At 38.3% G+C, this 16,841-nt stretch overlaps 1 protein-coding gene across 1 annotated transcript; it reads left to right on the forward strand.

Annotated features, from left to right (window-relative positions):
* The first annotated feature begins 8,025 nt into the window (after positions 1-8,025).
* LOC113904946 (olfactory receptor 52D1-like) lies at positions 8,026-8,970 on the forward strand. Its single transcript, XM_027562009.1, has one exon. The coding sequence runs from the start codon at positions 8,026-8,028 to the stop codon at positions 8,968-8,970; it is 945 nt and encodes a 314-aa protein (XP_027417810.1).
* The last annotated feature ends 7,871 nt before the right edge of the window (positions 8,971-16,841 follow it).

Genomic DNA, 16,841 nt, shown 5'->3' on the forward strand with positions numbered 1-16,841 from the left:
CAGTTAGCAGTGAAATCTTTTCAAAGACCTCTTCCAACAATGTATACCTTGAGATGAGCTCTTAGAATTTTATATGCCTACTCTATTCTGCACTGTGCTCTTAGTGCTCAGCAAGGGGTTTCACTAGCATGGAAGTGGCCTGTTGGGTGACTATCTGGATACACTAAAGGCACATGCAACAACAGTATAGCCATATGCAAAAGAAAACACAGGTCAAGATAATAACAAAAAACATTTTTTTTCATGAAGAGCCACATAAACTGACCATGACTTGTTAAGTTTCCCTAGGCTAGAAGTCAGATCAATCACAGTGCTTGCATAGCACATTGATCCAAGATGAGAGTTGGGGCGGTGGCTGTCTCTGTAACATCCATATCTTTATGGAGTTTGATCTCTCTGCAAGGTCCCTATTCTGCCGTATGGATCAACAGATCCTACTGATTGATCATTCTTATCTATTCAAGTCTAGGATAGTACTTTAGCTGACCAAGATGGTTTTACACTTAGTATTTTAATCTAGCTGTTTAATATTTTACTCTTTCTATCAACTCTGCTGCCAAGTCACTTAGTCGTGTCCAACTCTGTGCAACCACATAGATGGAAGCCCACCAGGCTCCCCTATCCCTGGGATTCTCCATGCAAGAACACTGGAGTGGGTTGCCATTTCCTTCTCCAATGCATGAAAGTGAAAAGTGAAAGGGAAGTCGCTCAGTCATGTCCCACTCTTAGTGACCCCATGGACTGCAGCCTACCAGCTTCCTCCATCCATGGGATTTTCCAGGCAAGAGTACTGGAGTGGGGTGCCATTGCCTTCTCCGTCTATCGACTCTACTGCTAGGTAATTATAGAGGAATTGGAGCTTCAATTCAGTGCCATGTTCTTTTGTCTGCTCTTGTATACCATGAATTTTAAATGTGATCTCCCAATAATTGTTTACAATGTCAATGCCTTGGACAGCCACAAGACAAGCAGATCTTCACACCCACTCTCCTGAGTCTTAAAAGTTTATATAGAGGCTTTAACTGGGTTCAGCCATATGTTCCATACAGAAGGTCTCAACAAAACATTGCTCTCTCCCAAGGCTAATATGTCCCTGGAATAGCTCTTAGTGTAGAAGTGGTGGGTGGAATGAGGACAGGGGAGGGGTTGAGAAGCTTCTCACTGGCATATTTTCACACAGCTTAGTGAGAAGAAGAAGGCTAGAAGGAAACTGGATTGTGGAGATTAGAGTTCAAGAAGTATTCAATTGAAATGCATATTACATACCCGATAGAAAAGTCAATTTGTTGGGTGGATAGAGAAGTTCTATTTCAACAAACAGGGCAGAGATGGTGATACAAACTTGGAAATCTTCAATGCACAAGCTGTTATTTGTAGCCATAGAAATAAGTGTGGCCATAGAAGGAAATATGACAAATATGCAGGAAGATAAAGGCAGAATAGGAAAAATTAGGGAGAAGGAGAAACTGGAGAAACATGTAAGGAAGCAGATGATACAAAGTATTTTCACCAATCCTATTTTTCCTCATCCTCTACATTTAGTACAACAGCGAGTTCTGTTGATTATATCTTAAACTGGTGTCATACCTTTTAATTCACTTTATTTTGACAATCGTCACATAGGATCCAAGCTGGTATTGTTTTTTTGAGGCACATACCCTGATTGTCAACCATCTATTTGCTTCTGTTCCTAAATTAGTAGTCATCCTTGATTCTTTTGTGTTTTATAATCATTCCACAAATTTAACTCCATAATACATTTATGTTTCTACATATTTAGCTTCCTTAGAAAATCTGACATCATCTTAAACCTGCTCTTTGAAAACAGTCTTAATTTTATATCAGTAAATCTATGAAAGTGAAAGTGTTAGTCACTTAGTCACGTTCAACAATTTGCGACCCAGTGGACTGTTGTAGCCTGCCAGACTCCTCTGTCCATGGAATTCTCCAGGCAAGAATATTGGAGGGGGTCGCCATTCTCTTCTCCAGGGGATCTCCCTGATCCAGGCATAAAACCTGGGTCTCCTGAATTGCAGGCACATTCTTTTCCATCTGAGCTACCACGGAAGTAGATCTATAGAGGAGATCAGTGTACATTGCTGAAAAGGTTTCCTATTGTAATAGATTAAAGTTAAGCTTTTTTTCATTGATTTATAAAGTCCTAAATGACCTGACATGTGCCTCTTTTCAACTTTCTCAAGTACCACTCTTTCCTTACATAACTTGTTTCAGCTATCCTACTCTTTTCCTCTTCCTCAAAACTTCGTAAGAATTTCTCCCAGTGAGCAAGATACTCCTTCCATCATTTCTTTTTCTTTCAATACTTTTCTTCCTCTTTCTGAATGACTAGTATTTTCTTATCATCTGGATCTCAATTCAGTCACTATCTCCAACAGAGTTCTTTCCTGACCTTTCTTCTTACCTCTAGTCAGTCTCCAACACATTAACCTCTGATCTTTCGTAAGATAGTATTTTATTCCCAGAATATTATGTCTTTTATTTGTTTTTTGTTGATTTCTCTCATTACAACAAATACTCTAAAATAAAGGACCTTGTCCACTTTGATTATTACATTTTCAGTTCCTATAATATTACCTATTTCTTGATGCAAAGAAAGGAATTGGTTTAATAAATAAACACAGGAATGTGAAAAAGTTCCATGTATATGGTTGTTTAGTAAGAGATTACACAGCTTCTTTGCGCAGTAATGTTCTAACAATAGATGTGGATAATTTTATGTTTTATTTTCATTTCTATTATGTTCCTATCACACTTACAAAAAAAATTGATCTTTTCTTTTTTTTTTTCAATTAGTGTAACAATGAAAATAACACATATATCCAGGAGATGAAGACTGGTTAAGTAAATTATGGAACATAAATTAAATGATGTATTTTATGGCCATAAAATAATATATGTTTCCATAATGTAATCCTGGAGACGTCTCTATCAACATAAGGTCTTTGTTGCCTTACATTTTCCCACAGGAAATTATATATACTCAACCAAGTCAAAAAATATTGTGTAAAGCCACTGTGATTATACATTTGAAAGAATTTAAAGTTAAGAAGCATATTTATAAACTATGTATTTCTAATGAATCAGCAGGTCCCAAGGAAAATAGTTTCACAGTGAGATAGATTACATTGACAAAATTATGTTTTCTTCCCCTTTTCTTGTATCTTTAATAAAAATGGAGGAGAATAATGCTGAAGACTGGCTTCTATCTTTTTTCAAGAATCTCTGCTCAGGCATATATTGGGCTCCACAAGGAACCCATGCACACCTGAGCCACTTTCTTGACTCCTGGGAGGCTGTGGGGCTAAAACTATTATAATTGAGGTTAGCTGAAAAAGTGGATTATAATAAAGACAGGTCAGGAGATTCTGGTAATATAGGACAGGTAAGGTAAAGATAACACAACCACCACAATATCTCCCTTTATGCCCAAAGGTTTGGAGCAGAAGGTACTAAGTACTTCCTCAAGGAGAAAGGGATCAGAAAACAGAATGATACTGGATGATTAAAATGAATCTCCAGGGTAAGTACTTCTTGATCACCAAATACTACTTCTCTAGGATTTTCCTTTTGTCCAGGAACTTTATAGTCTTCCCATCTGATCTTATCTCTAGGAAAGTCATGACATTCAGTTGAAGTTCTCTATGGATAATTAATGCCAGTGAAGAAAGACATAAAAGTTACAGCTCATTGATCCTCTGCTTAATGAAACCCTTGGGCAAAGTACAAACATCATCATTTGATATATACAACAGACTAAAGAATAAGCCAGGTTATTGAAGATATCTTGCCAGGAGCTGAAGAGGAAAATTCTAAGCTGCGCTACAGAAAGAAGCACTTGGGAGGAGACAGATCTTGTGAGTTTACTTTCTTTTCAGATTTTGCAAGCTCAAGAATGCTACCTGCACGTGTCATGTCTAAAAAAATACATGTTATTGCCGCTGAAGTAAGAAGCAGCAGCTTTGTGATCCACTGAAGAAATGTCAGTTGCTGTAGTGGCAACAGGACAAAGAGAAAGAAATTCCAAACAAGTATTAAATTCATGTGGCTTCTGTGGAAACAGGCTGAATGAGGGTGTCCTAAATAGGATCCAAGCTGTCTGACTTCTTTGCTTTATCACACTCTAAGGACAGGGAGTTTGAGTGAACTCCGGGAGTTGGTGATGGACAGGCAGGCCTGGTGTGCTGCGATTCATGGGGTCGCAAAGAGTCGGACACAACTGAGCGACTGAACTGAACTGAACTGAAGGACAGGGAAAGCTGGCGTGCTGCAGTCACCATGGGGTCACAGAGAGTCAGACACGATTTAGCTACTGTACAGCTATAAAAAATCTAAATATGTGTTTCTAATTCAGGCCTTAGTCACTAGTTCTCCAGAAGAAAGTGAAGACCAAAAAACAGTGAGTCAGGGTTAATTTAAGTGGAAAGAGTTTGTGCACAAAAGAATATCCCTTTGCCAGAAGAACAATGAGCCTACTTTAGGGGTCATTTAATTCCCTAATGTGTAATTTCACAGTAAATACCTTGTTTGCTGGTTTGTATTTCTAAATTTTCTTCATTCATCTCTGTCTTTTTTGTAAACTTGGTAGAATATTTTTTCAGGTTTGGTCCTATTTTAAATGACATGCTTTTAAAAATTATTCTACTTTTCCACTAAATCTCACTCTTTTTTATCCTCATCTTCTTTCTCCTATTTTCATAGGAGAAAATTGTTGGTGTTATTTTAACATTCTCAACTTCAAGTTTCCTTACTAAAATTTCTCTCCATCATTAATATAAATATATAATATAAATATATATAAAAAGAACCTCTAGATGAAAGTGAAAGAGGAGAGTGAAAAAGTTGGCTTAAAATTCAACATTCAGAAAACTAAGATCATGGCATCCAGTCCCATCACTTCAGGGCAAATAGATGGGGAAGCAATGGAAACAGTGAGAAACTTTATTTCTGGGGGCTCCAAAATCACTGCAGATTATGACTGAAGTCATGAAATTAAAAGATGCTTGCTCCTTGGAAAAAAAGCTTTGACCAACCTTGACAGCATACTAAAAAGCAGAGACGTTACTTTGCCAACAAAGGTCCATCTAGTCAAAGCTGTGGTTTTTCTAGTATTCAAGTATTGATGTGAGAGTTGGACTATAAAGAAAGCTGAGCACCAAAGAATTGATGCTTTTGAACTGTGGTGTTGGAGAAAACTCTTTTTTTTTTATTTCCACAAGTTGATAAATTTTTATTATTTTAAAAAACAGCTTCTATAGTAATTGATATGGCATATTTCTTAGAAATTTCTTTTAGTGCTCAACTGATATTTATTTATTTTTTTATGGAATATTTATTTATTTATTTTATTATTTTTTAATTTTATTTTATTTTTAAACTTTACATAATTGTATTAGTTTTGCCAAATATCAAAATGAATCCACCACAGGTATACTCTTGAGAGTCCATTGGATGGGAAGGAGATCCAACCAGTCCATCCTAAAGGACATCATCCCTGAATATTCACTGGAAGGACTCATGCTTAAGCTCCAATACTTTGGCCACCTGATGTTAAGAACTGACTCATTGCAAAAGACCCTGGTACTGGGAAAGACTGAAGGCAGGAGGAGAAGGGGATAACAGAGGATGAGATGGTTGGATGGCATCACCAACTTGATAGATATGAGTCTGAGCAAGCTCCGGGAGTTAGTGATAGACAAGGAGGCTTGGCATGCCGCAGTCCATGGGGTAGCAAAGAGGTGGACACGACTGAGCAACTGAAGTGAACTGAACGTAGTCAAAAAATTTATTGCAGATTTCAGAATTGGAATTATGCCATGCAGATGGCATATGTTCTCGTATTTTATAATTTTATAAGGGGATGTTACTTTGAAGTTGATTTGCTCTCTAATTGAAGAGTTATTCTGAAAAGCAAATTTAATTGCACAATTGTGGGTATTCTTTACCTATCCTTTATATACTAATATCTAGTTTCTAAACTTCTATTTTACTGCTAAAATGAAGTTATTGTTCAAGTAAATATTGAACCATATATATTGACTCAATTTCCAATTTCATTATCAAATAATTTTAGATTTCTCTTTTTGTCTTTTCTCTCATTCATTTTCAAATAACAATCATCTATACATGCTCAGAGGTTGCCAACTTCAAAATTTAGAGATGTATTTTTCTTCAATGTCATTCTATAGATGTTAGGACTTCAATCTTTTTTTTAGTTCTCTGACCTACACTTAAAGTAGTTGTTGAGTAGCACAGCTCTGAGAAGTTATGCATCTTTTATATATTTCCTAATGGAAGTGAACTTTTTTTATTTAGTGACCTCTCTGGTCATATTGGGATAATAGTGATAGAATTTGCACATTATTTTGTGAGTTTTCTAGTTCCTATATCTTCAGCCATTTTTCTCTTGTTTTTGACTTATATCTCTCTAAGGGTACAGTGTGCTGCCATTGTAACATATTGCTCTTGTATATATGATCTATAAACTGTCCTCAGAGTTAACAGTGAGACTTCTGAGCATGGCACAACTTAGCTGTATAATGCTAAGTTCTGCAAGCTCCAGAAATTTGCAGTCTGAATTTGCTGGATAGAAAGAATAGAGAAGAGAGGTGGTTTGGAGGAGAAATAAGATACTGGTTGAAAGATGATTACTGCCTGGTTCAAACTAGTTACCTGCCATATGTGGGTAGCTCCTAATTTGTGCTTAGTCTGAGGAGATGGATATGCCCTGGTTTAGAGTCTTTGTTGTCATTCTTAAAGTTTTCATTCATTGGAAAAAGCACCTAGAATATGTGTAATCAAATTCTTTTTATTTTTATTTTTTTTAATTTTATTTTATTTTTAAACTTTACAATATTGTATTAGTTTTGCCAAATATCGAAATGAATCCACCACAGGTATACCTGTGTTCCCCATCCTGAACCCTCCTCCCTCCTCCCTCCCCATACCCTCCCTCTGGGTCGTCCTAGTGCACCAGCCCCAAGCATCCAGTATCGTGCATCGAACCTGGACTGGCGACTCGTTTCATACATGATATTATACATGTTTCAATGCCATTCTCCCAAATCTCCCCACCCTCTCCCTCTCCCACAGAGTCCATAAGACTGTTCAAATTCTTTTTCAAAATATGCTAATTGTATGTGGCAGAGTAGACAGGCAATTTAAATTTAGGAGAGAATCTTCTATTTGCTTCATTTTACAATGTGATTTACATTTTAATGCATTTTATAAATGGTCTGGACAAATGAATTTTAAATTGGAGTAACAGAGCAAAGAGGGTAATAGAGTTTCCTGATTGTGAACTTAACACAAGGTATAATTTTATCTTATTTTTATCTATTTTAAAGGTACAGAATGGATGAGAACCAAGATTATGCATCGTATCTACAAATCCTCTGATGTACACAAGTGGAATAAATATCCCTTTATAATGCATGCATGCATGCTAAGTCGCTTCAGTTGTGTCTGACTCTGTGTGACCCCACAGACGGCAGCTCACCAGGCTCTTCTGTCCCTGGGATTCTGCAGGCAAGAATACTGGAGTGGGTTGCCATTTCCTTCTCCAATGCATGCATGCATGCTAAGTCACTTCAGTCGTGTCCGACTCTTTGCAACTCCGTAGACAGCAGCCCACCAGGCTCCTTTTTCCACAGTATTCTCTGGGCAAGAATACTGGAGTAGGTTGCCATTTTCTTCTCCAATCCCTATATAATAGTTCATAAAATTATTCATTCATACAACTTTTGCTGCATTAATCATATGTGAATTTAATCATTGGTTTGCACCAGTTTCTCCCCTATTTAGACTGTTAACATCTAAGTTTAGAGATTGAGTCCTATTTATCCATTTTATCCTCAAAACATTATAAGTATTTTATATAACAAATAAATATAATGTATATAAAATATATATGTAAAAATAACACAAAGTCATCAGTAAATGATGGCGAAATGGATATGAAACAATCTAATCCATTCTGCACTTGAACATAACTGGCATTCTTTCATCATGTCACTGCCAAACAATACCAATATCCATCCCAGTACCTTTCTTCTCCTTGGCATTCCAGGGATGGAGGCCATTCATACTTGGATATCAATGCCCTTCTGCCTTATTTATTTAAGTGCTCTCCTTGGAAATTGCTCCATTCTATTTATTATCAGAACAGACTCCAACCTGCATGAGCCCATGTACTTCTTCCTCTGTATGCTCTCTGTGGCTGACTTGATCCTTTCCACTACTGCTATGCCCAAAATCCTCAGCATTTTTTGGTTCCATGACAGGGAGATCTATTTTGAAGCCTGCCTCATCCAAGTATTTCTCATTCACTCACTATGCAGCATGGCCTCAGGGTTTATCTTGGCCATGGCCTTTGACAGGTATGTGGCAATCTGCAATCCTCTGAGACATTCCATTATCCTGTCACACAGAATCATCCAGAACTTGGGGCCGGCTATTGTCTTCCGTGGAGTCGTGCTTTTCAGTCCTCAACCCTTTATGCTTCGGTGGCTTCCCTACTGCAGAACTAATGTCATCCCTCATACCTACTGTGAATTTATGGCTCTGATCAAGCTGGCTTGTGCAGAGACCAGGATCTGCAGAATATACAGCCTAACTGCTGCCTTCCTCACTGGAGGTTTAGATTTCCTATTAATCCTCTGTTCCTATGTTGTCATCCTTTACACTGTCTTCCATCTTCCATCCAAGGCTGCTCGGCTCAAGACCCTGGGCACTTGTGGATCCCATGTGTGTGTGATCCTGGTGGCCTATACTCCAGCCTTTTTCTCCTTCCTTACTCACAGATTTGGACACCACGTGTCTCCTCATATTCCCATCTTTGTGGCTAACATCTATGTCCTTGTTCCACCCATGGTGAACCCAATGATCTATGGCATAAGAACCAAGAGGATCAGAGAACGATTCCTCCACGTTTTGACTTCTCACAAATTCTAAAACAATCAACTCTTTCTGTAACAATTTTCTAAGATTTATGAAGAAAAGAGATATTAACCCTCTTTCTAGAAGATTGAATCTCTACATCTTCTATTGGTAATATGAAGTATTAATTGGCACTGACTAGACTTATTCTTAAAAAACTTGCTTTAGATGATAGCTGACTTAGATGATTTATTTTTAATATATTTGCTTGGTTGAAATATCTCCACAATTATATGATCTTATTCACTATATTCACTCATACAAGATTACTCTGTTGTTCAGTCTTATTAGCTTTATTAGAAGTGTTGTTATTGATTTACTACCTCTAACTTTCATTAAGCTGCCATGTATTTGTAGGTTTCAGTTAATTGGGCTGTCTATATCCCTGGAACAACAAGACTGAAATTATTTTAACTCCATAACCTTGGAAACTGAGATGGTTTTTAGCAAAATGTCTTCGGAGAAGGCTGATGCAAATTTTAAAAACTGTCATGATATGTCTTCCAGAGGCCTTCCTGTAATCTCTTTGTAACATATTCTTACATGTTTAACTTAATTTATTTAATTTTGTTGCTAGAATCCTTTGAAACTTTCTAAGTAATATACATTCCTACAAATACTCCTCCAGAATGCTTAATGAATTCTAAAATTGCCCCACCAATTTTCCTTTTTTTCTGTTTCTTAAATTTGTTTCAAATCAATTCAGTATATTCTTTGAAAATGTCTATAGCTCTCTCTCCCATTAATTGACTATCTTCCATACTCTAATCGTATTTGCTACCAAACTATACTGTAAAATAGAGAAATATTCTCTTCTTGCATTTCCTCATAAATAGTCTTTCTTGCTACTATTGACTCATATTTGTATAGAATATCGTGTAGGATTATTAATTAATGGTATGTAAGTCATTATGGGTACACCAAGTCATTATGAGTATATATTACAATTATGTTTCCCTTAAGATCTAAACTCTTCCTGATTATGATCAAATAGTTTTGTCATTAGGCCACAGCAGTATATTTTACTAGTCTCTTCTCAGTCTGAGTACCTCTCTCAGTTATAGTTATTCAAAATCATGCCACTTTTTCCCTTTGATTTTTAATTAATTCTTTCTAAGCAAGTGGGTTATTAGGTATTGGGTACTACCTGACCCATTTCTACTGACTGTCCTATGATTTCACACTTTCTCCCTCAAAATGAAAGTGTAACTCTGTGCTACAATTTCTGATTATCTAAACTTATTTTATTGTTGTCCATTTCAAATTGTCTTATTTAAGATGGAAAAGACCAGCATATCTAAAATTATGAGAGGTAATAAAAGGTAGCATTTAAAACAACTGACTCTCAAGCCATATTGCTCAGCTGACTCTAACAACCACTTACTAGCTGTGTTGATCCTCATCAACTTATACCACCTGTCTGCCTCAGTTTTCTGAATGGTAAAATGGAGAAAATTGATAATAGCTATTTCAGAATATAATTCTAACACTTAAAAAAAAAAAAAACTGCCATATGACCCAGCAATACCACTGCTGGCCCGAGGAAACCAGAACTGAAAGAGACACGTGTACCCCAATGTTCACCGCAGCACTGTTTATAATAGCCAGGACATGGAAGTAACCTAGATGTCCATCAGCAGATGAATGGATAAGAAAGCAGTGGTACATATACACAATTGAGTATTAGTCAGCCATTAAAAAGAATACATTTAAATCAGTTTTAATGAGTCTGAGTGAACTCCTGGAGTTGGTGATGGAGAGGGAGGCCTGGCGTGCTGCAATTCATGGGGTCGCAAAGAGTCGGACACAACTGAGTGACTGATCTGATCTGAATGAGGTGGATGAAACTGGAGCCGATTATACAGAGTGAAGTAAGCCAGAAAGAAAAACACCAATACAGTATACTAACGCATATATATGGAATTTAGAAAGATGGTAACGACAACCCTGTATATGAGACAGCAAAAGAGACACAGATGTATAGAACAGTCTTTTGGACTCTGTGGGAGAGGGAAGGAGGGGATAATTTGGGAGAATGGCATTAAAACATGTACAATATCATATAGGAAACGAATTGCCAGTCCAGGTTCGATGCAGGATACAGGAAGCTTGGGGCTAGTGCACTGGGATGACCCAGAGGGATGGTATGGGGAGGGAGGTTCAGGAAGGGAACATGTGTACACCCGTGGCGGATGCATGTTGATGTATGGCAAAACCAATACAATATTGTAAAGTAAAAAAATAAATAAAAATAAATTTAAAAATGCCTGTTGTAATTTGGTTCCATTGGGGTTAATTTATCAAGAGCTTAAAATTTAAGCCTAGAATTAAGAAACATTATCCAGCAAGAATGTTTAAACTGGAATCCAGTAAACTGGAAATAATTTTACCATTTGGGATCTATTTTCTTTAATTTTGAAACCAATTGATGAGAATTTGGCAATGATTAAAAATAGATTCAAAGAAAAGGAAAAGAGTCCAATTAGAAAAGCTGGGCTGATGAGTTCTTAGAACCATCATCATAGTTATGCTTATATTGAGTCTACACAGGTCTACATAAGAAAATGAGGTTTTTGACTCATAGATCAGCTCTTATAGGTTGTTTTTATGTGTGTGAATTTTATTTAATATTGAAGAACTATCTTCACTTATTTCTAGATCAATGACAACACATATTCTGGAGTAGTCAGGAACCTAAGCTACCAGTCACACTGTAGTTCAGCCAGGTGCTTAACTGAAGAAAATTCATTCAGTGAATGTACACTAGAATTCTCCTATGGCCCAGACATGCGAGCAGTAAGACACAAGATTAATATGAAGCACACAGATCCCTTGAATTATATAACGTGTATCTTGGAAGGAAGGGACATTTAAGAAGGTGCTTAAAATAAGTGATTTAACACACAGTGAGAAAATAATTTCACATTATGGAAATATAATATAAAAAATATCAGTAGTGCTCTGAAAGAACAGAAGAGGGTTCTTTTCTAGAGGGTGTATTCATATTCCCTCTGAGAATAGGTTTAAAATATAATGAAAACATTTTTTGTAAAGGTGGGAAAAAAAAATCATGCAAAGGAAAAAGTAAAAAGACCTGAGGTAGAGAATAAGGACAGTTAGAAGAACTGTGCTTGGGGAACAAAATGGACAAAGGAGAGTAATAACTTACGCATTTGGAGAAGGCTACAGAAACCAAAATTATTAATCATAATTCTTCAGACCACAGGATTGTGTGACCATCCTGGTGACCAATGATGACATGGGAAAACAACAATGAAATGAGAACATTGCTGTCCATTAACTTAAGGTAAAGCTGTAAAGTCAGAGGACATCCTTGAAAGAAGGTGACTGACTTTCATTACCATACTTGGAGAACTGAGAATGCTTAGGAATAGTGAAGTTCCAGGTAAGATGAAATTCTCAAACCTAGTAAGTCTTCTATGCTACTTCAAGGCCATGTTTGGAAGAGAGTGGGACAGTGAGTCATAGAATGAAGACATCTGAGCTGACACACCTACAAGTTTTGAAACTTCTGCTTAAAAAATAAAAGAAAATGACAATATCAATAATTGGGGGGGCACAAATTAAAAGTTGGTTGATACAGGAGCAAGTCCCTATGATATAACATTTTTTGTAAGAACCTTGTAAATGGTACTATTATGTGGCTAGTTTGATTCTTGGACATTTTATTTTACTAACTGAAATAAAGATGCTAGAAATGCCATCATCTCACACAACACAGAAATGTATAAAAACACTCAGAGATCTGGGCATGATGAAATGGACAAATTATAAAATGCCAATAAACCAGTAGCCAATTATATGTTATAAAAGGCAGTAGAGAGGATTTATCAAGTGAATCCAGAAGTAATGCTCTGATGAGAGAGAGACTGCCACCACTGAGAATCTAGTGATGACTGGCCTCTATAGCCTGGAATAAAGAAGGCATGTACTATTATGGACTGCGTGCCTGCTCAGTTGTGTATGACTTTTTATGACTCCCATGGACTGTAGCACGCCAGGCTCCTCATGTCCATGGAATTTTCCAGGCAAGAATACTGTAATGGGTTGCCATTTCCTTCTCCAGGGGAACCTTTCCTACCTATGTCACTTGTATCTCGGGCGTTGGCAAGCGGGTTCTTTACAAGTCGAGTCACTGGGGAAGCCCTTACAAACTATTATGCTGCTGCTAAGTCGCTTCAGTCGTGTCCGACTCTGTGCGACCTCATAGACGGCAGCCCATCAGGCTCCCCCATCCCTGGGATTCTCCAGGCAAGAACACTGGAGAGGGTTGCCCTTTCCTTCTCCAATGCATGAAAGTGAAAAGGGAAAGTGAAGTCACTCAGTCGTGTCCGACTCTTCGTGACCCCATGGACGAATGCTCCTCCATCCATGGGATTTTCCAGGAAAGAGTACTGGAGTGGGGTGCCATTGCCTTCTCCTACAGACTATTATAGAACTAGGAAATATAAGATAAAATAATGTCATCTTAATAGAACTTAGTAATATGAAACAAGGTGGTAAATTTTTCTTTGTAGTGAAAGTGAAGACCACAGTAATGGTCAAGGGTCCTGATGCAGAAGGAAACATAGAGATGGTTAATATAATATGGCATTACAGGGGGAGGATAAATGTTAGCTAAAAAAAAAAAAAAAAAAAAGGTATTTTTCAATGTATATAACCAAAAGAAACCAAAGATAGGTCATCAGGAGGCTGAGAGCAACTACTTCAGTGGAAATGTCACAATACTTTGCTCAGTTTTCAATTTGAGACAATTTCCAGATCCAGAATCCAAATCCAGACTATAGGAAAAGCTGTGTTTCCAAGAGAAAGAATATTGCAACAGTATTGCAAGTTTTCTTGGAAATGAATTTCCTAGTGGCTGCTGCTGCTAAGTCACTTCAGTTGTGTCTGACTCTATGCGACCGAATAGACGGAAGCCCACCAGGCTCCCCCGTCCCTGGGATTCTCCAGGCAAGAACACTGGAGTGGGGTGCCATTTCCTTCTCCAATGCATGAAAGTGAAAAGTGAAAGGGAAGTCGTTCAGTCATGTCCGACTCTTAGCAACCCCATGGACTAGTGGAGTCCAGTCCTATTACAAAGATATTTGTAACTGACATGATACCAGAAACTCAAAGTATCATTAAGGAAAAAAAAATAGGGAAAAGGTTAAAATGGAGGCCTGTTTTAACTTTGATTCACAGAGGAATCAAAATCCAATGGCATTCACAAAATTCAGTAATTATTTACTCCCTTCTCAAAACTATAATTTAAAAGGACAATATGTAGCAGATAGCAGAAATTCCACAATGATTTCTTGAACAGTGAGTAAGAGACTGTACAAGAGAAGATTAAGTGAGAGACTTTCCAACGGTCCTTCTGCAGATAGTAAATAAAAACAACATTGCTTCTTGAGAGGAAAGGTAGAGAACAAAATATTCATTACAACTTAAATGTTGAAGAATGATTACCCTATTCATAGCCTCATTTAATTCACCAATCTGGTCCCCACACAAGTCTAACACAGTCAAATGTTTTGTCTCTATTTAAACAAACCATGAAGGTGGAGAGGGAGTTAATGGACTACTGAAAACACAACCAATGAACAGCTCCAATTGCAGTGCTGTGCCACAAGTTTTTTGGGTTTTTTTTGCTAGATTCCTCAGGTATATAACAAATGGACATTGATCTGGCAGATTTGTTATTTTCCAATTCTATCAGGAAGAACATTAAACAGTTCACATTCATGGGGAAAAAGAACAAAAATGGCATAAAAACTCAGGTATACTCAGGACTTGTTAATTCTCCTACTGTTCTGATACCATTCAAAGGACCCTGAACAATCAATAGATTCTGGAGAATATAAAACTAGTTTATTTTAATGAAATAGTTGAACCATTAATGGAAATTTTATTGGAGGCCTTGGTAAGACACATTTGTTTCAAAAAGTGTGAAATAAACCTTATGAATATTAAATGGCCTATCTCATTAGTGAATTTTTAAAGAGCTTTTTGCTCTGAGACTTTTTTTTTAAGACATGTTTTAAAATAAAGGATGAATGTTTGCATCTCACACCTCCGATCACCAAAATAAATCACAATTTCTGGTACACCTTTCCATCTATTACAAACAACATGTACCACCCTTGTGATTATATCTTCAAAGCTTTTATGAGGTGACAGGAAAGACTTTAAGCTTTGTGCTAGTTTCAAAGCAGGAAAGAGTTATAAAGCAGGCAGGCCTTGGCTGCATCATACAGAGCCCAACAGTTTGTGATACATAAAACCTTGCAGTCTCTAGCAGATTAAAACATTTGTGGTGGAAAGATATGAGGAATTTACGGTCAGCTCTAGTAAGGTACAGGCACTGTAGACCTCTAGAGTTGTTGAGTAAGGCCATGGCATAAGCGGCAGAAATTTTTACCCCCCAAGACAGGGGGCTTCTCTCTTGCCTGTGGCGAATACAGGTTATTGCCCTTCCCTTGCGCGCAATACAGAGTTCCCAAAGTCCAGGACAAGAATAACAATAGTAGTAATAATAATATTCCTACCTCTGTCAGGCAAATTGCTGAAATGAACAGGGAGCAGGAGTACCCAAAGCAAGTAGGCTTCCATTTCTGACCAATTGCTTACCTCCAGGACTCTGAGTGGGTGGGGCTAAAGCGACTGACTAACGGAAATGGTTCTCTCCACCAATGAGGAGGTGCAGCAGGATGGAGGGGCGGGGCCTGACGGCAGCCCTCCTGAGAAGTCTCTGGCCGTCGAGGCAAGGAAAAGAGGTCATCAGAGTTGTAACTGCGGTGGAAGCATGGCTGGATGCTGCAGGCAGGTGAGCACAGTGCTAAGGGAGGGCGAAGCAGAGTAGGATCCATTCCGTCCACTCTGTAAGCCAACTCTTTCTTGGCCGACTTTTGGAGCCGTATTGCACCCCTCCATACCGCAGCTTGGATCCAGCCCTGGACTGTCACCCCTGGCTCTCTGCCCTTCTACTCTTCAGCATCCTCTTTCTGGCTCAGTCTCTTCCTCCACGCCTGCCTCTCTCCTTTGGCAGTCTTTCCTCCTTACCGCTGTCCCTCCACCCACCTTTCTGTACCAGCCGCCTCTCTTTCCTCAGCTCTCTTTTCTGGTCATCTTTCTTAGAACCCTTTTCTCGCACCTATAGTATCATTGCCTATAATCTGAGGTCACGGAAGAGGGGGCACACAAGGGGTGAGGGTCAGACGGTGAATTTTGAATCTCCTAGAAGTGAACGCTGGATTTCCTGCAAAGCAGCCATTCGCTGAACCGTTTCTCCTCACCTGTGGCCCTTTGTAATTTCTACAGGCTTTGGGTGGTCCCATTTAACTGAAAGCTAAGACTTTAAGTTAAACTTGCTCTTGGCAAAGTTACTGTGTTCATGAAGGGAGTAAATAAGGATATAGTTATGCTACTAGTATGATCCAAGAGCATGTAGAAGACTAAATATTTTTAAAGTGTTTGATAGAAAATAGGGTCAAGGAAGACAAGTAGTCTTAAGTCTCTGCCCCAAAGTCCATTGTTAGTGTGTCAACCACAATCTCATCTCTGTCCATGGGAAAAATCTGGTCCTCATTGAAGCCAGCCTGAGGAGACAGGGAGGGGATTGAGCTACAGGAGCTCCATGCCTGAGGCCTGTGATCTCCATCTCTGTTCATAGCTTTTCTCCAATATTCACAGCCTAGCAAGGGCCTGGTCTGCAGCTGCTGCTAAGTCGCTTCAGTCTGTCCAACTCTGCAACCCGGTAGACAGCAGCCCACCAGGCTCCTCTGTCCCTGGGATTCTCCAGGCAAGAATACTGGAGTGGGTTGCCATTTCCTCTTCCAATGCATGTACGCATGCCAAGTCGCTTCAGACGTGCTTGACTCTGT

The sequence above is a fragment of the Bos indicus x Bos taurus genome, chromosome 15 (genome assembly GCF_003369695.1).
Source record: "Bos indicus x Bos taurus breed Angus x Brahman F1 hybrid chromosome 15, Bos_hybrid_MaternalHap_v2.0, whole genome shotgun sequence".
Classification (NCBI taxonomy): domain Eukaryota; kingdom Metazoa; phylum Chordata; class Mammalia; order Artiodactyla; family Bovidae; genus Bos; species Bos indicus x Bos taurus.